This window comes from Ovis canadensis, chromosome 15 (assembly GCF_042477335.2).
Source record: "Ovis canadensis isolate MfBH-ARS-UI-01 breed Bighorn chromosome 15, ARS-UI_OviCan_v2, whole genome shotgun sequence".
NCBI lineage: Eukaryota > Metazoa > Chordata > Mammalia > Artiodactyla > Bovidae > Ovis > Ovis canadensis.
The window spans coordinates 52931773-52958302 of record NC_091259.1 but is presented as its reverse complement, the minus strand read 5'-3'; the positions used below and the strand labels follow the sequence as shown (position 1 = coordinate 52958302).

General features: G+C 44.9%; 1 protein-coding gene across 37 annotated transcripts in view; it reads left to right on the top strand.

Moving 5' to 3' along the window:
* The window catches only part of PPFIBP2 (PPFIA binding protein 2), a 156851-nt gene that overhangs the window by 76896 nt on the left and 53425 nt on the right, over positions 1-26530 (top strand). For 33 of the 37 annotated variants that reach the window (XM_069554508.1, XM_069554502.1, XM_069554518.1 and 30 more), the window contains 2 exons: positions 11724-11816; positions 15807-15920. In XM_069554508.1, the coding sequence (XP_069410609.1) occupies positions 11724-11816; positions 15807-15920 (207 nt within the window). Of the gene's footprint in view, positions 1-11723; positions 11817-15016; positions 15658-15806; positions 15921-26530 lie in introns of those variants that run through there. The other 4 variants (XM_069554535.1, XM_069554533.1, XM_069554531.1 and 1 more) reach the window with 2 other exon arrangements.

The following is a 26530-nucleotide window of genomic DNA, read 5'->3' as shown; positions in this document are numbered from 1 at the left end:
CCTGCTATCCCCAACCCTGATACCTGATGCTGCCCGTCTCTGACAGGGGTTTTTAATAATCATGAATTAGGTTTGGAGTTGGCAAGATGAGGAAAGAGCACTACTCAAAGAGGCTCCTGTTTTTACTCTGCTCCTGGCTTTAATATAATCCCTTTGTAAGATACCAACACACTTATAAATACCACTTGTACAGTCAAGTGTTGTAGGTTCCCTACACATCCAGCCACGTGATCAAGAGAATTGAGCAGAGACTAAGCTCATGCAAGGCTATTATTTTGGAACAAGATCTTGGTTAATCAAATGCATTCCTCTCTCTTCCTCATTCTACTTTCCAGGATGATCAATTACAAGCCTTCATGTATATCACACTAGCTCCTTGGTTGGAAAGCTTACAGACAGTCTTCAAGACATCCTTTGTTTTCTGTGTTCTTGGAGACCCAGAGTAGCTGAAGGGTGGCGATTGTCATGGTTTCACAGATAGCCTAGCTGTATCAGGAAAGACTCTTTCCAAAGGTGCTGTTCTCTCTTCTTCTGGGGGAATTCCTTCATTGTTTTCAAGACAGTCTTTCAAGTGAGGACTCCACTATAAATCCACTCCACTCCCTTGAAGGTATTATTGATTCGTCCATCCCCTGTGCCACTCCTACTGGCTTATGACATCTAACGCTACAACTACAGAGCTTTTTCAAGGCAGGGACTGCCTAGCACAGAGCGCGGCACCTCATAGGTGTTCAGGAATATTTGAGTCACTGAATAGATAAATGAATGAAACATGATTGCATAAACATTGGTTGCTATTTGTGAACTTTGCTTTGCTCTTCCCTAATGGTGAAATATTTGATAGTGATGACCCCACTGGCAACCCTCAGTCACCTCTTACAAAATTGCAACCAAGGGCATAAGGAGGTCAAAGTCAGGATACGATCTCTCTTGTTGGAGTCCTGGTAGCTAAGGATTTGATTGTGCTCTGTTCGCACTGCATTTCAAAGAAGCTCTGTGCCAAAGATAATGGATTGCCTTAGTTGTTCCTTATCTAGAAAAAGTGGCTTCATAATAACTGCCAGAAGGCCCTTAAACTCCTTAACCAAAATATTGAGGAGAGGCTTTCCTTTTTACAAGCACCCGCCTGCACTCATTCCATTTGGCTTCCTTGCCTGTTACACCGGAACCATGTAATAGGAATTGTAGCTTTTATGATCTACTTTTTATTTTTAAATTTTTTGGTTTCCCCCTTTTTAATGTGTGATTTTGATAATTGTTAATTTATTTTTGGCTGCACTGGGCCTTCGTTGCTGCAGGCATGGGCTTTCTCTGGTTGAGGTGAGCGAGAGCTACTCTCCAGTTGTGGTGTGCGGGCTTCTCATTGCGGTGGCTTCTCTCGTTGCAGAGCACAGGCGCTAGGGTGCCCAGGTTCAGTAGGTGTGGTACGTGGGCTCTGTAGCTGCAGCTCCCAGGCTCCAGAGCACACGTTCAGTAGTTGTGACATGTGGGTTTAGTGACCCCGTGGCACGTAGGATCTTCCCAGACCGAGGATTGAACCAATGTCCCATGTGTTGTAAGGCAGATTATTATCCACTGGACGAGGGAAGCCCTCTCACCCTTATTTTTTAAGGTCTACATTTTCCAAGTTTCTAAAAAGCTTGATATGTGAGTGGTGGTCCTAAGCTTGAAGTATAGTCTTAGTGACTTTGACATCTCCCTGGGCCTGGCAGCCATGGCTCCCTGGAGATGTGTTTTCTGGATTTGATATGATCCCCTTGACTGGGCAGCCTGGAAACATGACTGGAGCCGTCTCACTGGGGAGCTGACTGCTTTAGTCTTTTCCCACAGTCCGTGCCCGCATACCGAATGACACCCCCACGCGGCCTCTCCTCCACCCCACTTGACTGTTCTGGAACCAGCTCTTTCCTCATATTCAGTGAGGTGCCATGCCGACAGGAGGACCCCTAGGACATGCCCCCAAAGGAATGCTGCAGAACTGCCCTCACTCAGCACCCCTGAGGACGTACCAGAGCACAGGAAGAAGGCGCACCCTCCCGGCAGAGGCCAGCCAGCCTGCGAACGAGTCAGACTCCTGGGGATTCCTCATGGCCTGCATCTGTGGCACTCACCCCCTCTAGAGTTCTGCAGAGACCTAATATGGCCATCCCTTGGCCAGGCTACTCAGTACAATGGAGGGACTAGGCCAAGAGTGAGCAAGCACCGGGGAATCTGACTGGCCACTAGAGTCAGAGGGTGATGACTCTGAGGAGGCTGCCAGGGGCTTGGGTGGGGGTTCAGCTGGAAAACTCATGTTTAATTAATTGACCTGAGTTTCAGATTGGAACAGGAAAAAAATTTAAGTACTTATGATCGGCCGTTATTAACTTTGGAAATTCTCTTTGTGGTGATCATAAGCATGTATGTAGCACCGAGGACTTAGAGTACGGTAGTAGGATGCTCATAGAAAAGAAAGACTGTGGCCATGTAGATATGACTCCAGACGTGGGCACGTTTCAGGGACAATGGAAAGAACAGGTTCTCAGCTGTTGGCACCGCAGGCATGATTCCAGAGCTCTTAGCTAACAGTGGGTTCTGTGTTGTTCCTTAGGCACTTTGTTTCTTTCCAGCCCCAAAGCATTTGGGTTATTGTTCCCCTGGGTTGTTTGTTCAGATCTTTAGATATTTCATAGGTGTCTATGGGAAATGTTGCCTTTTTTTGTTCTCTTGCGCAAAAAGAATGAGTTAATTAAAGCCGACAGTGCAAGGGATGAGCTGTGTCTAACTATGTTTTGGTCTTTTAGCTTAAACAAAGCCATTTAAATGAGTTCCATGTTTCCACGATCATTCAAAAACTGTTTATATTACACAGAGGAAGCATTAGAGCATCTTGCTCTCAAGAGCACTGTGCATATTTATTCCCACACGTCTTTGTGTTTAATGACCTAATTGACCCTCTGGGTCCCTCGGTGAGGTATAACTTCCTCTATTTAAGCTTGAGATGAGGTGACCTACCCGAGCTGGTGCATGGTTAGTGCAGCCCCGCCTCCTGATTATTCCCAGCTGTCACTCTGGGCAGGAGGTCCTGCCTTTTGGAGGAGGAGGCTATAGGAATTCTGTACATGAATATGGAAGCCCCCTCTCAAAAATCTCCCCAGGGACCCCCCTGCCTGGAAGTCCAGATGAGCAAAGGGTGGAGCATGGAAGCTGCTGCTTTTAGACCTGGCATTTGTACAGCTATATAGAGCATGTTATTCTTTCAACATAACTTCTTAAACATGTTGTTAGGTATTTTATGTTCTTTTTTTTTTTTTTGCTGTGCTGGGTCTTTGTGGTGGTGTGTGGGCTTTTCTAGATGCAGCACATGGGTTCTGCAGTGTGCAGGCTTAGTAGTTGGTCCACCGCACGTGGGATCTTAGTTTCCCGACCAGGGATCAAACCCATGTCCCCTGCATTGGAAGGCTGATTCTTAACCACGGGACCACCAGGAAAGTCCCTGTTTTTGTAGCCTGTTGCCCTTCATTTATTCATTTCCCATCCACTCTATGTCTTTTAGCCCTACTTTTAGATTCCTGTTCATTTTTGTTGTGCTTTAACCTATTTTTCTTTATTTCCTCTCTCCTCCACACACATCTAGTTGATGCCCATGGGCCTAATGCATCTTGTATTATTCCCTTCTTAACCTTCTTGCTCTACTGGAGAAGTAAGAATGGAGGTAAACAGTGGACGTAAAGTCACCTGTTTCACACACGAAGGAGAATGGGTGCCTCTTTCATCCCCATGCATCCCACACAGACACACCTTGTGCCACAAAGCAGATCCCTGTTGGCCCTTGCTGATAGTCCTGGTTTTAACTATAGTTGGCTCCGAACTGACAGTTCTTTCTTAACAATTGCCAGTTCAACCAATTCAGGAAACAGTAGGCAGAATCCTTTTGTAATTCAGTCCTATAGCCAAGTAGCGGGAATACTTTCTAGTAAGTGTGTTTCCACAGGAGTAAATTTCACTTACTGGACTGATCACCATTTGAGACAAAGGCTTTAGCCAGGACTTCGGTTGCATGAACTGAAACTTGGTTTGAGCCACTAGAGGCCAACAGGGGACCAACAGGAAGGGCAGGGTTGTATCATTGTCTTTGGACAGCAAGAACCAGGGTGAGGATGCCACCAATCTCTTTCTTGGTTTTCATTTGTGTTTCCATGAATGCTGGCTTCATAGCTGACTCATGTCACAAACCAACTTCCTCCATGTGGAAAAAGACTTGGCCACTGACAACCTCAGAACCTTCTAGCACAACTACCATTATCTGTTCCTTAGTTTAAAAATTCAGAGGAAGGATTCAACCATCCAGGCTTCGCATCAGAGGCTGGGAAAGGTGAGGAAACCTCCAAGAAGATGGCAGCCCTCACTTGTGCCAAATAGTTATAGCGAAGGTAATGATCCCAGCCTGTTGTTTTCTCTCAGCAAGAAAGTAAGAGGGAAACTGAGGAAAGAACTAATGATGAGGGTTTTGGGGGGGGGGCATCTTAAATATCCTCGACTTCCCTGGTGGCTCAGACAGTAAAGCGCCTGTCTAAAACGTGGGAGACCTGGGTTCGATCCCTGGGTTGGGAAGTTCCCTAGAGAAGGAAATAGCAACCCATTCCAGTACTCTTGCCTAGAAAACCCCATGGACAGAGGAGCCTGGTGTCCATGGGGTGGCAAAGAGTCAGACACAACTGAGTGACTTCACTTTCTTTCTTTCACTTTCTTAAATATCCTCTGATAACTTAAATAACTCATCCCTAATAAAAATGCAATACCCCCAAGATATGGAAAACCTGTGTTATTTCTCAAGTCTGCTAATATCCAGCTCTTGGCATGAGGAACTTAACTAATGGTAAACCCCTTATTCACTGACCCATGGAACAGGTAGGGGGCAGGACTCAGATTAAGCTTTGTGTAGCCCCAAATACCCTTTCTGTAGAGGCTCTGTTCATGCTGGAATCTTCGTGTTCAGTCCTATACTTCCTGGGCCCATACACCTGGGCTCTCTCCACCCTCCCACTTCTCTCCTAATGACTGAAGCTAATGAGCTAGCATGCTCAACTCCATGACCCCCAACCATAGATCACCCTGCATGCCTGCTTCCTCATCGTGAAGCTGCTCTCTTCCATTTAGAGATGGCTTAGAACATAACCCCACTATAGGCTGTTGACTGCTGGAGCTGTACATTAGGCCTGCCCAGTCCCAGCATCAGTAGCATGTTGGGTCTTCTAGAAAGAGCCACAGCCTGTAGGAGTCAAGATCCTGTATTGTCTCTGTTCCTGAGGACTTACCAATATCACTCTCAAGGCCTGGGAAATACTTTTAAAAAAAAAATTGAAGTATAGTTCATTTTATAATGTTAGTTTCTGTTATACAGCAAAGTGATTCAGTTATATAGATACAGATATTCTTTTTCAGATTCTTTTATAGTTATTACAAGATTTTGAACATAGTTCCCTGTGCTATACAGTAGGATCTTGCTGTTTATCGGTTTTATGTACACTAGTGTGTGTATGTTAATCCCCAGTTCCTAATTTATCCCTTCCCTCCCCCCTTCCTCTTTGGTAACCGTAAGTTTGTTTCTATGTCTGTGAGTCTGTTTGTTGTTGTTTAGTCACTCAGTCATGTCCAGCTCTTTTCAACCCCATGAACTGTAGCCATGCCAGGCTTCCCTGTCCTTCACTGTCTCCCAGAGCTTGCCTCAAACTCATGTTCATTGAGTCAATGATGCCATCCCACCATCTCGTCCTCTGTCGCCCTCTTCTCCTCCTGCCCTCAATCTTTCCCAGCATCAGAGTCTTTTCCAATGGGTTAGCTCTTCACATCAGGTGGCCAAAGTGAGTCTGTTTATGTTTTATAAATAAGTTCATTTGTATATTTTAGATCCATAAGTAAGTGATATTATGTGATATTTATCTTTGACTTGCTTAACATGATAATCTCTATGTCCATCCATGTTGCTGCAAATGGCATAAGTTCGATCTTTTTATGGCTGAGTCAGACTCCATCATGAGAACATGTCACATCTTCTTATCTGTTCATCTGTTGATGGACACTTAGGTCATTTCTATATCTTGGCTAGGTGTACATATATCTTTTTGAATTAAAGTTTTCTCCAGATAAATGCCCAGGAGTGGGATTTCTGGATCATGTGGTAACTCCATTTTTAATATTTTAAGGAACCTCCATACTGTTTTTCATAGTGGCTGCAGCAATTTACACTCCTATCAGCAGAATCGGCAGATTTCTTTTTCTCCACACCCTCTCCAGCATTTATTATTTGTAGACTTTTTGGGATGGTCATTCTGACCTGTGTAAGGTGGTACCTCATTGTTTTTTTCTTTTTAAATTTTATTTATTAAGTCTATGCTGGGTCTTTGTTGCTCTGCCCAGGTTTTCTCTAGTTATAGTGAGCAAGGGCTACTCTCTAGTTGCAGTGTGGACTTCTCATTGCAGCAGCTTCGCTTGTGGAGGGCATGGGGACTCCGTAGTTGTGGTACACGAGCTTAGTTGCCTCATGGTATGTGGGATCTTCCCAGACCAGGAATCGAATCCATGTCCCCTGCATTGGCAGGGAGATTCTTAACCACTGAACCACTAGGGAAGTCCTCATCATAATTTTGATGTGCATTTGTCTGTTACTGATGTTGAACATCTGGGGAAGACCTTGATGTGGTATTTCTGAATTGTGTTTTATATTTCCCTTGGAGAGATCTGGGTTTTACAGGATGGATTCCTTTATCCAAGACTTTGCCCAGCTTCTTGATAGCAAAGCTTTGATAGAAGCAAAGGTGGCTTGGCTTCAGTAGTATTGACAATATACACACAAGAACACCCGTGCTGATTCATTTCTGTGATGTGAGAGGGTATATACGTCACTGTGGCATCCCTCAGTAAGAGGTGCAAGAGGAATGGCAGCGGCAATCTGTGGTCGCTACTTCACTTCCGCAGGATACACTGGCCCCTTGCCTTCACAATATCTCTTGGTCCCACAAAACATTATATCAGGTAACTAACATGAATTGTAGTTTTAAGAATAGCTCTAATCATGGAAAGTTTGGATGAGAAGATTCAGTTTTCCCCTCTGTCACGTTTGTAGAAATAACCATCAGAAGAGGAGAAAATTTGATCAAGTATATGTATATTATACCTTGCTGCTGCTAAGTCACTTCAGTCGGGTACATCAGAATTTCATTGTATAGATCCAGCCTAGGAGCTAACAATGTGTTGAACAATGACCTCTTTTTTTAAAAAAAATTATATTCATCAATGGGATGAGCATCCTTAATAGGGTAGAACTGTACAGAACTCTCTTTAGATCACTTGCTGTCCCAGGTGGGAAGAAATAGAAACTTAGCACTTTCTATTAGATTCCTTCAGAATTCAGTGTGACTTTCTCCTTCTCAGTGGAATGTTGACATGGTTTTCTCTCTCTGACTTCATGCATGGAGAGCTGGGCAACTACTCCACCACCGATTTACCTAATAGAGAATATGGACCAGACTTTTCAGAGACTCCCAAATCTTGGAATCACTCAGGGATCCAGCTGATGATGTCAGTATTGATCTAAACCTTCTACTACAATGCCACTGTTATAATTAAGGAAGCAAGTGTACCCTCTGACAAAGCAAGCTCTTCTTAAAGTGAGGCAAAACAGAGTTGTGTCCCAAACCTGTCTTTTTAATTTTTTTTCAATAATTTTCATAGCCATCTGGCTTTTTAATGCCCTAATGATACTGACATTTTATAATCCAAGAATGATGCCAACAAGTGACTGAACTTATTGCTCAATTACTGGAAGACAGAATGCATTTATTCACTAAAGCTCAAATCCACACCTTTGGCTGATGAATGTTGGCATTCAACAAGGTGATTCTAAAGTAATCTTCTTGGCCCTGTTTTCTGATGCTTTCCAGGTTCTTCAAGTAGAAGTGGTGTTTTATCCTGGTCTGTGCCTGGTTAAGGCTTGTGTGCAGTTTTTCTGAGAGCTGTCAACCTTATGTGGAAGAGAAAACACAGGACTTTGAACTTTACCAAAAGCAAAGGATGATAATACAGCAGACTTCTGTCTGGGACATTGTCTCACTGCTGCTTAATACCTTTTAAAAACTTGCTGGAGAAGAACAGTGACTTTTGCACACTGTAGGAGAGGAAGATGCCCTGTTCCTCTAGAGCGGTGACTTGGGTTGAGGGAAGGACTTTTCTGCCATGAGCAGCAGTTACACGGGCAGACTGCCAGCAGAGGACATGCGCCTCAGGTCTGCTGTGTGTGTGTGTGTCCTCAGTCGCTTCAGTCGAGTCCAGCTCTGAGACCCTATGGACTGTAGCCTGCCAGGCTCCTCTGTCCATGGGATTCTCCAGGCAAGAATAGTGGAGTGGGTTGCCATTTCCTCCTTCAGGAGATCTTCCTGACCCAGGGATTGAACCGGTGGTTCTTAGGTCTCCTGCATTGGCAGGTAGGTTCTTTACCACTATGCCACCGGGGAAGCCACTCAAGTCTGCTAGGGGAGGAAAAAAGCTCCTAGAACTACTCTTGTAGTTTCTCAAACAGTGCTTCTAGGTTTTGAAATGTATTTTAATTACTTGAGTATATATATTTTTGTAAAAAGCTCAAATATTGTGGTTAAAGTAAAAACCAATCTTGACCAAACCTCCCAGTCTCAGCTATTCATAGCCCAGAAATTTCCCCAGAAGAGAGCACTGTTAAGGGTTGTTCTGTAACCTTCCAGACACTTGATTTATTTTCATGCATATATCAATACTTATGGAACTGGATAGTATTTTTTTTTAATATTTATTTTATTTGGCTGTACCTGGTCTTAGTTGCAGCATGTGGGATCTAATTCCCTGCCCAGAGATTGAACCTGGGCCCCCTGCATTGGGAGCGCAGAGTTTCAGCCACTGGACCACCAGGGAAGTCCCTGGATAGTATTTTTTCTAGTATCACACTGTATGATTCTTTGAATCTTGCTACTTTCACTATCCAGTATGTCTTTTATTTGTAGGATGGTTTGTAAATACTTGCCTCATATGTTAAGATGCTACAAGTTGTACATAAAATGGGTGAACCGTAGTGTTTTTTTTTTTAATCCACTTCTCTATTAAAGAATACTGAAGTTCATAGAGCATTTTAAAATATTATACTTTAAGTGAACTTTCATACAATCCCAATGTGTGAAACAAAATTTATACTGATCTGCTCCTCAGTTAAGCTATAACAGAGAGCTTACTAATTTAATATGTAGTAATTTAGACAAATAATCCATTTGTGCCTTGTCCGTACACTTTGCATGGCAGTTTCTTTCAGTGTAAAATTAGAATAAAAATAGCACCCAGCCTGGTGGGCTGCTGTCTATGGGGTCGCACAGAGTTGGACACGACTAAAGTGACTTAGCAGCAGCGGCGGGAAGAATTAAATGAATTCGTATATGGAAAGTGGTCTCAACAGTGCCTGGCGCATGGTGATCTCTGCCTTACTGCCTGCTTTGTGTGTAGAGCACAGTGCTTGGACCACATTGTATTAGTTTCTATGGGATTGCTTCAATCTCTGGCCCATGAATTGACTAACTTTTGACCTATTTGAGAGCATCGTAGGAGAGCAGTGAATTTTCTGCTTGGCTCTGTTTACTGTGAGGCTATCCCCATGAACACTGTTTATCCTACTACACAGTCTCTCTGTGAAAAGAAGGGAAGTTTCTCCCTTCCTTAGGAAGAGTTGTGCTTCTCCTAGAGTCACCTGGAGTTTCTCATACTCATCTGTGCATCTTTTAAGTCAGTTGTGCTTCCGTTTTCCCATTGGCTGCTAGAGTGGATTCAGATCTTTTTTTTTTTTTAAATCTACTTCTATGACTCTGTGGCATGCAGTTTGTGTATTAACTGAACTTACAATGTCAACTTCCTGACTTTTTTGTTAAGTAGCTGCTTCTCTGGGTGATTGTGGGGGTAGATCTTTCACTGCATGAGCACACCACTCCATCTGACAGAGGCCCGGGTGGTGAGGTAGCTTACTGCAGTCTTGTGGAAGGAGCCTTCCCTTCACCTCCTGTGGGACAAGTGGCAGCTGCCAGTGCAGGGTGGCCCTGTGCACGTGCTGACTTGGGCACTGGGTTTGGACATGCACAACTTCACTTGGATGCCTGGGTCCTTTCCATTGTTTCCTTCCTCTGAAAATCGCCATCATGTGAGTTCTTGGACATAGAAGCAATTGACCTGCTGTTAAGAACTATTTTCCTCTCTTGTTAGGTTCTGAGAAAATGTTGGTTATAATTATCTTTGGATACTAGTCAGTGTTTGACCATGGGATAACTGGAATATTGATTAATAGAATAATAATAAACTGCTATCAACACAGAGAAGCCTTTGGTGCTTGTCAAGGCCCTTTGTTTATGATATGAAAGAGCGTCCATAACAATGAACAAGGTGCAGGCTGGAGAGGGGCTGGAGGAAGAGGCAGTGGAAGGGCAGGGGTGCCCTGTCTGTCTGGCCTGTGTCTGGCACAGCCGCCCTGGGAAGTGGCCCCTGGGCTCGCCCTCCCACTGCATCTTCAACAAACAGCCGGTCCTTCTCTCACAAGTGACACTCCGAGGCTTGAATAAAGAATTCTTGGTCCCTGTTCCTTTTTTAGAGCCAGGCCTGTCTCTGCCACCTGCCCTCACCTAGGCAGTGCACTGGGGATGGGGCAGGACAAGATCAGGAAGGTGATGTCTTTTCTTAATGAAAGAGGATTGGAAAGTGCATTCTGAAGGTTGGAATGTGGTTCTGACTTGGGCCTTAAATTCATTGTGGAGGAAGGGTATGTGGGAGATGCCGGTCCAGTTCAGTTCCATTAGCAGCTGCCTCCCTCCTCCCTGCCTACAACCAGGGCAGACACACCCAGAAAAGTGACTGCAGCTCCTGTCTCTAGCTCAAGACATTTTATAAGATTTGCCTCTCTCCTGCTGTATCAAACCTCCTTCACCTTTGATTTCCATGGTTTCTGGCTTTGTATTTCCTGTGTTTTCCTTCTGCTTGGCCCTAGAGATCCCTCTGGCTGTCATTTGGGTTCTTCTCAAGACGTTTCATCTTGGCTTTCTCTTCTCAGCTCTAGCACTGCAACTCCATGTGCCACCCTGGCTGGCAAAGCCCTTATTGGGGGGTGGGATTGTCCGTTTCTGGAAGGGAACGTGTGAGTGGATGAAGAGCCTTGCAGTTGGCATCCCTCATCCTTCATGCTCTCTGCAGTGTTCAGGATGGGTCTCCACGCTGTAAGTTGTGTCTCGGCTTTGGAGAACCCTGGCAGAAGAGTCAGGAGAGGAGGTCTGTTCCGGAGTTGTTCCCATATGGTTCCTCGGTGAATGGTATCAGCTCCCTGGTCTCCTCAAAGAGGCAGACCCTTATTGCTGTTGGTGCAGCTGGCAGGCTATGCCTCCAACCAAACCAGACCCAACACGCCCAGTCATGTCAAGCACCGCCGGGTCTGGAGTTCCATGAGAGCCTCTCTAGCCAAAGGTGAGGTCATTCAGGGGGTGGTTTTGCCAACTTTCATGGCACACCTATCGCTGGCATCTGGTCTGGTCCTTGTTGAAATGGTTTCGACATCTTGTGGTTTCCTGTTGAGGTGAGTTGTTTTGCGTAGATAATCAGTGAAACTGTCCTCACCAGTTGCATACTTCATTTGGAAGTTGGTAAGATGTTTTGTCAGCCTTTTTAAGTGTGTGTGTTTTTCATTTTCCCTTTAGTCCCAGGTAAATCACCACAGTGCTGCCGGTAATGAAACGTACCAGGAACGCTTAGCACGCCTAGAAGGAGATAAGGAGTCCCTCATATTACAGGTGAGTCCTTTCTGGTGGGAATCACTTTGTTCTGTTACCTCCAACTCCCACATTGCAGTAGCTGCTTTAAGTGGGAGGGAAGTACTAAGGGTTTTCTCTGTGGGGTATCTCCTGTTCCCAGAGTGTATGTTTCTCAAAAGACTTTTCCTGAAACAAAGCAGAAAGTAACTGGGGCCACAGTTTAACTCTGACCTTGACTTTGGGAGGCTGTGAATGGATTCATTTATTTATCATGGGTGGGCTTCCGTTTATGGGGTCGCACAGAGTTGGGCACAACTGAAGCGACTTAGTAGCAGCAGCTGCATGAGAGTACTTGCCTCTATGCGCTGGAAGCTCTATGACCAGGCTGATTAAATGGGGCCCTGTCCTTCAGGAGTCTTGCAAAGGAGAAAAGATGTGTCCCCATGGCACTAGTAAAATAAAGCCTCTTTAAAAGCCCCAGGATGGATGCTCACAGGATCAGTCTCAATTCATCTGAAGTTGGATCCAAGCTGATCACTTTGAGCCCAATCCCCCTGGAGCTGTTAACATGGGTTAATAAGCCTTTGGTGACTCTCTTACTTTGAAGAAAAGTGAAAGTGAAAGTCGCTCAGTCATGCAACTCTTTGCAACCCTATGGACTATAGTCCATGGAATTCTCCAGGCCAGAATACTGGAGTGGGTAGCCTTTCCCTTCTCCAGGGGATCTTCCCAACCCAGGGATAGAAGCCAGGTCTCCCGCATTGCACGTGGATTCTTTACTTTGAAGAAAGGAACTCGAAAACTTTTCAGAAACAAAGAGTCAAAGATAGTTTTGGGTCTGAAAACTTGCTTCACTTTCTGAAAAGCTGAGTGCTGTTCACGCATCAGACACTGTGACTGATGATTTGGAGAATAATAAGACTAATATCCTAATCCCAGCTCCTAAAAAACTTGGAGGGTGGTGATTAAGACTGATAGTGGAACAGAAGGGAGGAGGCAAGTGTAGGATTCTGGGCCTCTCCCTAGACTATGGGCCTTAGCTTAGAGCGCTAGAGTTGGCACTAATGTTTAGAGGCTACAGTATGTTTGGCTTTTTCACTTCTATTTTACCTTATTTCTTTATTCATTTCACTTTATTTTATGAATGGAAGTATTGATAGAACATATTATTTTAGAAACTTTGGGACATCAAAAAGAATTTAACACGGCCGTTTCTTCCAGTCTTTTTATTTCTCCTGTCCTGCCCCTATTTTAAAAAATTAAGCTCAGGGCAAATATACAACTACACAATTTTGCATCCTAGGATTTTTTTTTCTTCACTTCATTGATTTGTTTATTAAAAAATATTTGCATGCCCACAACTCAGTAGACACTGGTTTTAGGTGCTGGGGAGGTAGCTGTGAAGAATATAGACAAAGTCCTTGTTCTCAAGCTTCCATGCATGTGTGTGTGTGTATGTACAATAAACTAATTCACAAAATGTTTCCGGTGATGATAAATACTATGGAAGAAAATAAAGCAGGATAAGGACTGTGTAGTCAGGGAAGACCTCCCTGATAGGAGGAGACCTAAGGCACTGGGGAGGGAGCTCCATGGAGACTGGGAGAAGCACATTCCAGGCAGAGGAGGAGGTCCATCCAGCGCACACCCTGAGGTGGGAGTGATCTTGGTGTGTGGGAAGAACAGGAAGGGCCTGTGTGGCTGGAGCTGGTGACCATGAAGAAGCCGGGGAACTGCCTTCAGAGAGGTAGCAGGGGCCAGATTATATAGAGCAGTAGAGTGCAGATGTTTTGAGGGGTGTGTAATTTTAACCTCCATCCCAATGACATGACTAATAAAAGTGTCCAATTTAGAATTTTGCTACAAACAGTAATGAAATTGCAAGCTATTGAACCAGGAACCTTCGTAGCTGAAATAAGACATTCCTATTTAGAGGACCTGGGAAGGAAATGGTAGTCCAATTCAATATTCTTGCCTGGGAGATCCCATGGCCAGGAGGAGCCAGGAGGGCTACAGTTCATAGGGTTACAAAAGAGTCAGACATGACTTAGCAACTAAACAACCACAGCAATTTAGAGGACTACAGTTTAGTACAGAAGTACTCTCGTTGATAGTTTTAAAATCCCAAATTCTTGAATAATCCTTATTAAAATAATTCTAGCATAGTCGGGAAGCTGCTTACAAGAAAAGTCAGAAGTGGATTGTTGTTGTTCAGTCCCTAAGTCATGTCCAACTCTTTGTGACCCCATGGACTGTAGGGTGTCAGGTTCCTTCGGGCCATTGTAGTGGTTTCTATTCCTCCAGGAGCTTGTGGACAGGCTGTCAGAGTTGCTCTTACGTGCTCACCACTGTCTCTAGAGGCTCCATGGAACGGACACGACCCCCAGCGTGGGAGAGCCTTGCTTAATTCACAAGGCAGCTCAGCCAGACCCAACTCATTGGAGCCCTTGGTCCAGAATGTTCTCCTGGCTTTACCTGGACAAGAACAAGGGGAATCAGGACAAAATTTGTTGCCTCCAGAATTAAAAGCAAATAAAACCAAAGTCTTTTATTAATATATCTTCCTTGGAATGTAACTAGCTTAGACTGAATATTCATGTTCAGAGTATTTGTAGCCCTATGTATCTTGAGTCACATGATTAGCTGGGCTATAAGCTATAGGGGGCCAGAGACCATGCATTATTCTTCTGGGTACTCCGGTGCATGACCCCACAGTTGGGTATAGACTCTTTAGGTGTCAGTCTTCACAGTAAGATTAATCACAGCATATCCTTCCCAAACAGAAACTCTGGGACCCAAGGAGCAAAGGCCACCCCTGGAATGCTACTGTTTTGAAAGTAGAGGAAGTAGTTGGAAAGGCCCAGACTGCTGATCATGTTAGGTGGCAAGGATAAGGTGCCCATTTTGGGATTATAATCGAAATGTTAGCACACCATGCATCAGCTCCAGGAATATGTTTCAATAATTCATTAATCACTTAGGAACATAAAAATGAAAGGCTTAAAGCAGCCATATTCATTAAGATTGGTTCCTCTGTAAAAGGGAGCCTTATACTTCATAAAGTTTGTCTAAACACTCATAAAGGAATTCACACTAAGGCTCATCCTCTAGCTATCTTTCCTTTACAGATTGAGAAATAATTTACCATCATGGATATGTAAATAGCGATGAGTCAACCATTGGTTAAAAACAAGGCTGTAGAGGATTTCGGTTTATCATTACCAGTACTTGATTTCTTTATTTTGGCAGAGGTTTCTCATGCGCTTTCTTCCTCTTTCTGCTCTGAGTCACCTTTTAATAACAAACAAGGAAAAGGGTCCTGAGGCTGTTTGCTGATAGAGAAGGCTACAAAAATCCTCTCAATCTGTATTTTGGGTACAGTTTAAATGACTTATTGTAAATGGATTTTTATGAACTAACAGTTCCAATAGACAGTCTCACTGTTCTTCAGAAAGACAGTTTTTTTTCCTGCTACTGTCTATGCAGTGTGGCTTGTATATATTTATGACTTAGAGTCATGTTTTGGCCTGTGAAGCGCAAAAGCCTCTCTGCAGCCAAGTGTTGTCAGTGCTAATACATGCCCTTTACGTCCCACATTCCTTAATTGCTTCAGAAGCCTTGCCTGATAGGTGAGCGGTCCTCACACCCTGATGAGAGGGGGAAGGTCATTGGCTCGTCTGCACAGAAGTTTGGATTGTGCTTCCACGTGAAGTGGCAGAAGCTCTGGCCAGCCAGCCGAGGCAGCCCTGTGGAGGCACAGGGAGCCAGAGTCTAGCCCGGAGGCCACTCTTGTGGCTGCTGGGTGTTTTCCCCCTGAGTCTGTCAAGAGCCCGAAATGTGACCGACCTTGTCAGGGTGGTGGCTGAGACTTCCTGGCCAGGTAAGAAAATAACCTGGGTTTCCTTCATCTAAGACATTTCCACCACCTGCCACCTGCCAAAAAGAACGGTCATTCTTCTCGCATCCAGAGTCAGTGGTGTGTGGGGAGCCAGTCCTGATTCTCAACCTGTGCTTTATCTCTTGGGACAGGTGAGTGTCCTCACAGACCAAGTGGAAGCCCAGGGAGAGAAGATTCGGGACCTGGAAGTGTGTCTGGAAGGGCACCAGGTGAAACTCAATGCTGCCGAAGAGATGCTTCAACAGGTACGGGCGGGTGAGGCCCAGGGCCTTGGGTCCTGCCGCTGCTCCTGTGCGTGAGCCCCTTTCTGGGTCCAGCTTGAAGAGCTCCCTGCTTCCTTTCCAGTCCGACCTGCAGGGACGGTTGGACGCCCAGCTTGCGGTGTTTACACAGCAGGTGAAACCATAGGGGGAGGGCAGGGAAGGGCAGGCCTGAGAGGAATAACCTGTCGGGCTGGTTCCACAGATCCCCAAGGTACTTTCTCCAGGCCTGGTTTAGTGAGGAGCTCCCCCTCATGTTACCATGCCAACCACATGGGACACTTTGGCTAACTCCTCGTGACCAAGTAGTCCTCAGTTCTGGCACGGCCCTGCTACTGCCTTTGCCCTATGAGTGGCATCTGGGGTTTTCAAAAGTCGGTTAGCTTATTTTGCGCCTCTTTCCACCCTCACTCTTCCCCTACTTGCTCTGTGTGCCTTTCTTTGATAAAATTGATCACATTATTACATAAATAATATTTTAATGTAGTTTAATATGTATCAAAATGAAAAAAAATTAGCTGCTCTTTAACCATTCAAAAACATCTCTTTAATGTCTTCTTGTTTCTCGTTGGCCCTTTTATGTGTACATACAATATACAAAACATATTTGTACCAGAGATGTGATTTAGTTCTCAGATTTTCTATGCTTAACATCATAGAGGGAGTGGGGTTTTTTTTTTTGCCACTTTTAAATGTTGCTGTTGTTGTCTTTACTATCACTTAAAGATTTTTTTTTTTTGTAAAAATGTTACAGTTAATTGACTTCCTGAACAATCTGACCCCATTGTAAATAATGAGCAGCAGTTTTCAGGAAGAGGTGTTGAATTTTTGTTTAGTGTTTTCAGAATCTGTTGAGATGCTAATTAGAAGTTGTATTTCATGAACTAATGTGATATATCTAGTTAATAGGTTTCCTTAACTTGCGTTATTTTTGCATTTCAGTTATTTTGAAAAATAAACCATTACTGAAGTTCATGTGTGTACACTTTGTAGCTCTTGGTATAGTACCTGGCACATAAAATGTGCACACTAGTTATTTAAAGAATGAAAGTCCTTTTAAAATGAGTGGGTTCAATTAGAAGACTGCTTATAATCCTTTCCCCCAAGTTCTGTTTTTTTTTTACTGGTCAGCATAAAATTCAAATTATTTCTCTACAGAATAGTAATGAACACAGGCTTTGAATATAACCTCTGGTCTCAGGATAAGTGTCTTACTTCCCAGGTATTTTTTAGCTTTGAGTGCATTTGAGTAACTTAAAAAAAAAAAAAATCAGTATTTTTATGTAAATGTCTTTGTAGAAACTAGTTCCAACTTTAGTTTATCCTTTCACTGCTGATTAACAAGTTACCATGTTTGTGGCTTCATTTGATTTTCTGTTTAAATTGTGTGCCATTTCTCTTGCTCATGTTCCCTGGAAATCTGAATGACAATAGGAGTTCTTTTTATTTTTAAAATTTGAATCTTCCTTTTGAAGACTCAGGAAAAAAAAAATAGCCTGGTGGAAAAATCTCAAATAGCAGAAAAGCATTTTCACAGGAATGCATAGGATAACCCACTAGATTATATTTTCAAGAAGGCAGAAGGTGCAGTTCTGAGACAGGCACTAGGGAGGAAGATGACGGAATGCTGTAAAAAAAAAAAAAAAAAGAAAAGAAAAGAAAAAGAGCTTAGACGTAGTCCAGGAAAACTTGCATGTGGAAGGGGACGTGTCAGAAAAATGGCAGAAGGTTAATGTTTCAGGAAAGTTGTGCCTGGTGAGTAACCAGTCACATAATCGGAGGTTAGAAAATGGTCCATTGTGGTACCTGAGCTCTCTGACCACTGCCCTTCTGCTCATCCAGGCCCCTCTACGCCCCTCTCAAGACAACGTTTCTGCTTCCTTGTTGAGTCTCTGTACCAAGGAGTTTGATGTTGGCTCCCAGCCCCACCTCAGGGAGGTTGTCTTGTCCTCCTAAGCATTATCCCATAGACTGGATTTTAGACTTTAAAAAAAAATTATTGTTTTTCATTTTTGGCGGTGCTGGGTCTTCATTGGTGCACAAGGGCTTTCTCTGGTTGCAGCGAACAGAGGCTACTCACTGGTTGCGGTGCTCAGGCTTCTCGTTGTGGTGGCTTCTCCCGTTGCGCAGCACAGGCTCTAGGGTGTAGGCTTAGTAGTTTCGGCTCTCAGACTCAGTAGTTACGGCGCACGGACTTAGTTCCCCTGTGGCATGTGGAATCTTCCCAGACCAGGGATCAAACCCTTGTTCCCTGCATTAGCAGGCAGATTCTTACCACTGGACCACCAGAGAAGTTCAGTAGACTTTTTTAAAAAGTCGTAAGCTCAACTACCCCTTTCATCGTGTTTATATTCCAAATCTTCTTTCTTGTGTGCTGTGGGTAAGGTAGCAGTCATGTGGTTTGCACGTACCATAGGTGGATGTCTTGGCTTGATAGATTTTAGAAGGTAGTAGCTCTGACTCGCTCCCTCTGGGGTTGAAAGATCTTCCTGAACTTAACCAAGTTATTTTTACGCCCATAACTTTGACCATGTTCTCTCTCAGTCCTTCAAGGGTAAAATGAAAGCAATGTGCTAATGTACTCCTCTCCTGGAGGATTCTGAGTTCAGTTCTTATGGGGCCTCTGAGGCATCGCTCCCACTCATGTGTTTGCTGGGGTTGGTGGTGCCTGAACTGGAGATGGTTGGGTTGCCAGCTCTAAGTCCCACGTTGAATGTTCTGCACGTGCTAATGCTTCTCTGAAATCTGCTTGATGCTGTTTGAAAAGATGCTTAATTATTGCACCACAGTGCTGATGTAATGCCATCTATAGCTTGGAGTGTGTACATAAGTGTCCTCTTAACTGGGGATAGGCAGAGACTTGCCTGATCTGACTGTGATATCCTGGGCCCCGGGCTCATGGTAGAAGCAGGCATGACTCATGTCTTTGAGGCAGAAAATGGACACAAACAATTGCCTCTTTCTGCCAGCCCTCGAGACCATTCTTACCTGAGCCAACCTGGCCTCCTGTTAAAGGCCCAGGAGCTCTGAAGGAGCATGGGGCCTGCTGACTGCACATGGACACTGCTTCCCTTGGAAATGCGTTCCTAGCAGCCCTGCTCTTTGAACAAGTCCTGTCTTAAGTGGCAGCTGACCGCCCGTGGATGCCCAGTATTGCTAGATGTTCCAGTTTTCACAAGAAGCTGGGAATTCACATATAAGGATTTAAAGATTGGTCTATTTTAACATCTTACTGACCAGAGACATATTAATATGTCTTTTGTTACCTAAATGTTATTGACTGGAGTGTTTCAATATTATTCACTAACATAACAAATCAGCTGCAGCAGGTATTAGTGTCTAAAAATCCCCAATAATGTGTTTAAAAAAAAAAAAAGAAAGGCAGCCAATTTAATGGTTACCAATGGGAAAAAGAAAAAAAGTTTGAACCACACAATATTTACCATCAGGCTAAACCTGGCCCATGGACCTCTGATCTTGATTCCAGACTTGGCCCCTTGGGCCAGCTGGAAGACCACTGTTGAGGCAGGGTGGACTTACAGAAACCCATACTCAACCACGTAACCCAAACCCTGTGCATCCATGAGCTCCAAACCCCACTGTGCTGTCTCTCCCCACAACTGTTCTCCTGACCACTGTCAGCCTCCCTCCAGGAGCCCAAGAGGGAGGAAGTTAGTTTCACACCTGACTTGTGAGCCAAGGACCCCTCAGCCTGGTTTGGCCTGCCCCCTCTCCTAAGTGCTGATCTCTTTGTTGTTGTTCAGTCACTAAGTTGTGTCTAGTTCCTTATGACCCCATGAACTGCAGCACGCCAGGCTTCCCTGTCCTTTATTATCTCCCAGAGTTTCCTCAAACTCATGTCCATTGAGTCGCTGATGCCATCCAACCATCTCATCCTCTGTTATCCCCTTCTTCTCCTGCACTCAATCTTTTCTAGCATCAGGGTCTTTTCTAATGAGTCAGCTCTTCTCATCAGGTGGCCAAAGTATTGGAGCTTCAGCACCAGTCCTTCCAGTGAATATTCAGGGTTGATTTCCTTTAAGATTGACTAGTTTGATCTCCTTGCTGTCCAGGGACTCTCTCCAGCACCACAAATTGAAAGTATCTATTTTTCAGCGCTCAACCTCCTTTATGGTCCAACTCTCACATCTGTACATGACTACTGATCTCTTAGCTCTCATCTGTTTTCTTCTACACACTTAACCATCTGGTCTCCAGAAAGGGAGAGCATGAAGACCTGTAGGGATAGACAAGTGAACCAGGACCAAACCGAATCAGCACAGAGACAGGGCTACGTGAGATACACATAGATTATGGATACGTTTGCGGGCAAAATACTTCTTATCTGTAGTCTGTTGAAGAACATAGGGTGGGAACAGAGCATCCATAAATACTCCTTAGGACTGACTGTGATAACACCTACTCTCGTATGGTCTCTGACTCACTGAGCATGTCTAGATTCCCCAGGGAACCTTCCCCATTAGGAAGAAACATTTCCCAGTGTAAGAAACGCTGTGGGAAGAAGGAGCCACCCCTATGGACCGTTGATCAGGGCCTTTTATTGGGCGGTTGCTCTAGGGCAGAACTCCCGGGGGCGGGTAAGCAAGGAAGTGAGGGGGGTCTGCGAAGCAAAGGGAGTGTGCGGGGTCTGCGGAGTCTGCGAGGTGTGAGGGGTGGGGAAGGGTTTTATAGCCCTGGCGGGGCTCCCATATAAGGAAGAAAACGCGGGCTCAGCAGTGATTGGTGTCCAAGGACTCCGTGTCAGCTCCTGATTGGGCGGCGAGGGCTTCGTGTCGGCTCCTGATTGGTCGGCTTGGTTGCCGGCCCGACTCCGGGGCGTGTCTGCAGCACTCTCGGCAGGGACATGTCCGGACATGCCTGGGCATGCCCAGGCATGCCTCAACACGCCTGACCTTGCCCTGACCTTTCACCCAGGAAATGTACAAGTGGGTCTTCAAAGGGCCACAGCCTGAGTCTATTTTCACTGGTCTGAGTATGGAGCCCACAGGGCTGAGATTTGCCCCTTGGTTCCTTAAGCAGGTCATGAAGTCCCTGGTGGCTTTTTCTAGAGCTGCCTCCCTGGGTTCTCTGGGAGGTTCCTCTGCCTCTGATTGCTGACCCTTCTCCAGAGGGTGATGATTTCAGGGAAGAAGCCAGTGCGTTCAGTGGAGATGAGCTTTCATACAGAGCTGGCAGCCAAAGGGAGTACTTTCCAGAGACTGGCCGTCAGCAGATGTAATCAATGTCAAGAACAGAAGCCATGTTTAGTGCCAAGAAGAAGAAAGGATATGGAATCCGAGGTGGAAGGAGGAAACCTGCAGAGCTCCTTGGAAGACACAGTCCAGCTTTGGGGAAACTGGAAGGCCCCCTGGCTCTATTTCAGTCCTCCTAGCTGACCTGGAGCTCTAGGCATCAGGTAACCTCATTTGTGTTGGCTGCCTTTTTGAGGTGTGTGCTATGCTTAGTCACTCAGTCATGTCCTACTCTTTGCGACCCCAGAGACTGTAGCCCGCCAGGCTCCCATGTCCATGAGGATTCTCCAGGCAAGAATACTGGAGTGGGTTGCCATGCAACTAATTTAAATGAAAATTAACCCAGGGATCGAACCCATGTTTCCTGCATTGCAGGCAGATTCTCTACCCTCTGAGCCACCAGGGAAGGTGAGAGATGGAGAATGACAAATGGAGGGGGTTTGGAATCTGCAGACATGACTTTCTGCAGATTTAACACTTGAGCTTGATCTGGATAAGTCAGTGAACCTCTGTTCTTATTTATAGAGACTGAGGATGACAGTGTGGACTCTGTTCTGCCCACCTCTTAGAGCTGTAGTACAGTTCTTCCAGTTTTGTAAAAAATTGGACCATCGCATAATGGCTGGGAGAGTGAGGGACCCAGGCTCAGCTCCAGCCCCTGAGTTGAGTGAGGGACCAATGTGCCCAGATGTGTGAACACAGCAAAGCGTCGTCAGCACCCAGTTCATAAATTCCTAAAGAGCACCTTGAGGGAGGTATTTCTGCCTCAGAAAGGACATTAAACAGAGCTATGCACATGCTCCTGTGGGAACACAAATCTGTCCAAGGAGACAGGCCACTTGAGTCATGAGTGAAGAAAACAGGGATTTGCCGGTTGTTCCCTAAAACTCCCCACGGGAGATTCATGAGGCAGACGACCGCTTTTCTCAGGTTTATCTCATTTGCTGTTGAATCGCCAGACCACAACGTGAAGTAGGTGCTTTACCCCTTTTTACAGATAAAGTAAAGGGACAGAGGTTCAGAGAGATGATTTAGTTAGTGGGGACTGAGTCAAATCCAGCTTGAGTACGAGCCCCTCTCCCTGAAAGAGACTTCCTGGCAAGGCCTTGGCCGCTTACCTCAAAGGGCAAAGGGACACATTTTTCCTTTCAAGTCTTTCCATGGCCCGAACTCTCATTCTGGTTTCAGGTTGCCAGTCTGGCTACAGCCCTCCATCATTGGCCAGTAAGTCCCTGGGTCAGGTTCCATGCTTAAAGATGGAGGTAATTACTTCAAGATGTGGCCTTTTAAGGAGAGTCTAGTTGAAAGGCAAGCTCTTTTTATCAGCCCCACTCAGACTCTGAGCTTTGGAAAAAGGAAATGACCGTTTGCTCTGAGAGGGAAGCTTTTTTTTTCATCTCCAAGAAAGGAGATGTATTTGCCCTTCTGGAAGAGATTACTGGTCGTGGTGAAGTGAGGGGGGTGGGTGATAATTTTATTCATTGGTTTTCTCCCTAAAGTTTCATTATCCAGTTTCATGGCCCTTCATAGTAAGAAACACAAACCACCCTCGTCTCATACCACCCTCTGTTTATCCCCTGCCTTCTCTCATTTATACAGGCAGCCTTGAAACAATCAGGAGAGCAGACGTTATGAAATCGTTGCCTCTCATCAGCCCCCTGCCTGCTCATACTGCCCCCACCCCACCCATTATAGTAGCTGTATGATTGGGATAGATCCCAGCAGAATCCCACCCTGTGGGTCTGAGTAGGTGCCGAACCTTCTAGACAAATAGGCTGGACCCAGAAATCACTCCAGTCTTGGGGATGGGTGCTCAGGATCCAAGAATGTTATTCTTAAAGGGTAACCAGGATAAAAGAAGCTAGCAAATGACAGGAAAAAGGAAAAAAGAAAGGTCAGGGAAATGGAAAGGGAAGATGGGGTTACACTGATGAGAGGATTCAGGGCGAGTCAGTGGGTAGAGAGCTGAGAAGTGAAAGTGTGGGCATCGATCCCCGGAGCCAGGACGGCTTCTGTATTCTGCCCGCTGAAGGCCGAAGCTGAGTTGCAGGCATGCAGACGTTTTCTTGAGAAGTAACACGAAGATGAGGAAGAGGCAGCAAGAGTAGATTATTCTGTTCAGGGCTTGGCTGTGAGAGGAAGAAGGGAGTGGAGAGAGAAAGAGAGCCAGTGTTCGCACTCACACCACACACAGAGTATGCCTGCCCAGTCCGAGCACTAGGGAGCTGACGGTGGTCGCTGGAGGGGAAGGAGGTCAAGAGGGAGGTTTCTTTCAAATGTCAGAAGTTTGATCATGTTTATAGCCTGAGGGATGGAGGCTGATGGTGAGGGAGAGATTAAATGCCTGTCAGATCCGGATGATTAATGGCCCTACCCTGGAGTAGGCCAGACTTGGTGGGAACTTCCTCTAAAGGCAGTACAGAGGTGAGGGAGGGCCCAGGTCCCTGAGAGCAGGCTTCACTCTGCTCTACCAGCTAGAGGGAGAAACAGAACTAGGACTTAGAACAAAGCCCAATGCTACTGATTAACCAGGGAGTAACCTGAGTCTTCGTTCAGGCTGAGAGAGGATGGCGTGGAGGACTGTTCAGCCACAGGAAGGTGGGTCAACTGGGGCAGTTCAGAAGAAAACCCTGGAATCTATGTGTCTTTTAACATATGCTTTTATTGTGCAACCTGGAAACTTACTGGGCTCGGGAGCAGTTCTTTTTTTTTAATTAATTTATTTTTTAATTGAAAGATAATTGCTTTGCAGAATTTTGTTCTTTTCTGTGAAACTCGGGAACGGTTCTTAAGATGGTAGAGACTCACAGAGGTTCTGATGGTTGCTGCGTTCAGTCATGTCAGGCTAGCCTCAGAAAGGAGTTGTGGGCTTGCTTTCTCTGGGACATGATTCAAGAGAGAGAAATGAGGGCTTCCAGGAAACTTTGAAACAGAAGGATGCAAATTCAATGACTGATCAGATGATCTTTAAGCATCTTTTCAGTAAATACAAGGAGAGGTTATTTGAGAAGAGGGGAATAGGGTGGGGTTTAGAGCTCAAAGAGAATGGAAAAGATTTGGAACAATCTCTGAAAGAAACCAGCCAGAGAAGAATACAAGTTTTGCCAGGCAGTGTTGGAATATCAGCTGTAATTAGATAGAGTAAATTTGTGTGGAAACAAGTTGGCATCATTAAGTGACTTTTACCAGCAGTTCTCAGGCCATGGGGAGTGGAAACATAGGCAACAGTCTGAGGTTTGGCACGAACTGGGCACTGGTGAAGCAAACACTTCAGACCTAGGGGCAAGAATGAGTTGGAGGGAGAATTTTCTGGTGCACAAATGGCACAATGGAGATGACAAGCCTTAAGGTATACGGTGGCTATGGAGGCAAATACTGCATAAAGGAAGTTGATAAACTAGGAAAATAGGGAGTTATTAAGTAACTAGTAGCCACGGAAGTCAAAATTAAAGATGTTTTGAGTAAGTAAAGGTGCTAGTTGAAAGGTCAGAGTATTGTGGCTAGAGGAGAGAATTTCAGAGTTGAAGATTTTAGAAGCAAAACACATACATTCTGGATCAAGATGAGGGTCAAGTAGTAGCTTAGATGGTAAAGAATCTGCCTGCAATGCAGGAGACCCAGGTTCAGTCCCTGGGTTGGGAAGATCTCCAGGAGAAAGGAATGGATACCCACTCCAGTATTCTTGCCTGGAGAATCCCATGGACAGAGGAGCCTGGCGGGCTACAGTCCATGAGGTTGCAAAGAGTCGGACATGGCTGAGTGACTAAGCACACACATGATAATTAGGATAGAGGTCGTAGCACACAACAATGGCTGGAGACTGTGCTGGGCTTGGAGATGAGGAGGTGGAGCTGGGCTGGGATAAGACTGGCGAAGGCTGATTTTGAGTTCAGGGACTAGGATGGTACTTCTCCATATAAATGACAAAGACTGGGATGATGATAATGAAAGGGGGAAGCACATGCTAATAGATGCAAGCTAGGAGAGAGTAGGTAGAAGTTTTACTAACAGTAAACCATGTGAAATTAAGCAACCCCAGGTTTCTAATTAAGACTTTGGTGTGTCTAATTGAAATGTCCACTTGGAAGGTTAGTATGACCAATCAGAACACTGCCATTATCAATTGGAATGCTATTGGAACTTTAATGCAACCAATTTGAACATTATCCTTGTCAACTTTAACATTGGTATGACCAGTTACAACCTGGCATTTAAAACAGCCAGAGGGATTCTGGCAATAAAGGAAGCAGAGTAGATTCTTATCTTTAAGAGAGATGCCTTGTGAAGCTTTTTTGAATCCCACTTGTCTTGGTAGGATTGGGTCAAGATATTGTATATTGGGTCAATATCTAGGTCAAGATATTGTCTTATATCTTGACCACTAGTCAATAGACGACTGCATAAATACCATCTTAAAAGACTCAAGCACTCCACAGGAGCTGTGTTTTTAACTCTCCTGTCCCTAGGCCTTGGCATCTGATAGTTGAACAAATGATTGAAGTCTCATGGAAGAAAACTGTCTCAGTTCTCAGCACTCCAAAGCAATTGTTATTATCCTATGGATCTGGACTTCTAGAATCATCCATTTTTCCTTTTGCACTGCTGGCTGGGAAATTCACACACATTGTACTTAATCTCTAGCTGTGAATAGAACTTTCAGTTCAGTTCAGTCACTCAGTCATGTCCGACTCTTTGCAACCCCATGGACTGCAGCACACCAGGTATCGCTGTCCATCACCAACTCCCAGAGTTTACTCAAACTCATGTCTTTCATGGTGATGCCATCCAACCATCTCATCCTCTGTCATCCCCCTCTCCTCCTGCCTTCAATCTTTCCCATCATCAGGGTCTTTTCCAATGAGTCAGTTCTTTGCATCAGATGGCCAAAGTATAGGAGTTTCAGCTTCAGCATCAGTCCTTCCAATGAATATTCAGCACTGATTTCCTTTAGGATGGACTGATTGGATCTCCTTGCAGTCCAAGGGACTCTCAGGAGTCTTCTCCAACACCCCAGTTCAAAAGCATTAATATAGATAATAATGATCATCGATAAAGAATAGAACTTTAGGGTCTGAGTTTTATGCCAGAAGCCACTCTGGCTTCATCTTCTTTCCTTACCTGATTTAATTTTTACAGTTTATTTTTTAACTTGAATTGTCTATTTGCAAACTGCCTCAAGTAGATGAAAGGACCAATAAATCTTGGGCTCGTTTCTTCGTCTTGAAATAGGGATGATAATGTTGACTGCCTAGTCCCTGGGTGAGGGTTTGTTGAGACAATATATGTAAAGCACCCAGCAGTGTTGAGCACAGAGGAGGTACTCAGTGAATCTGTGTCCACCCA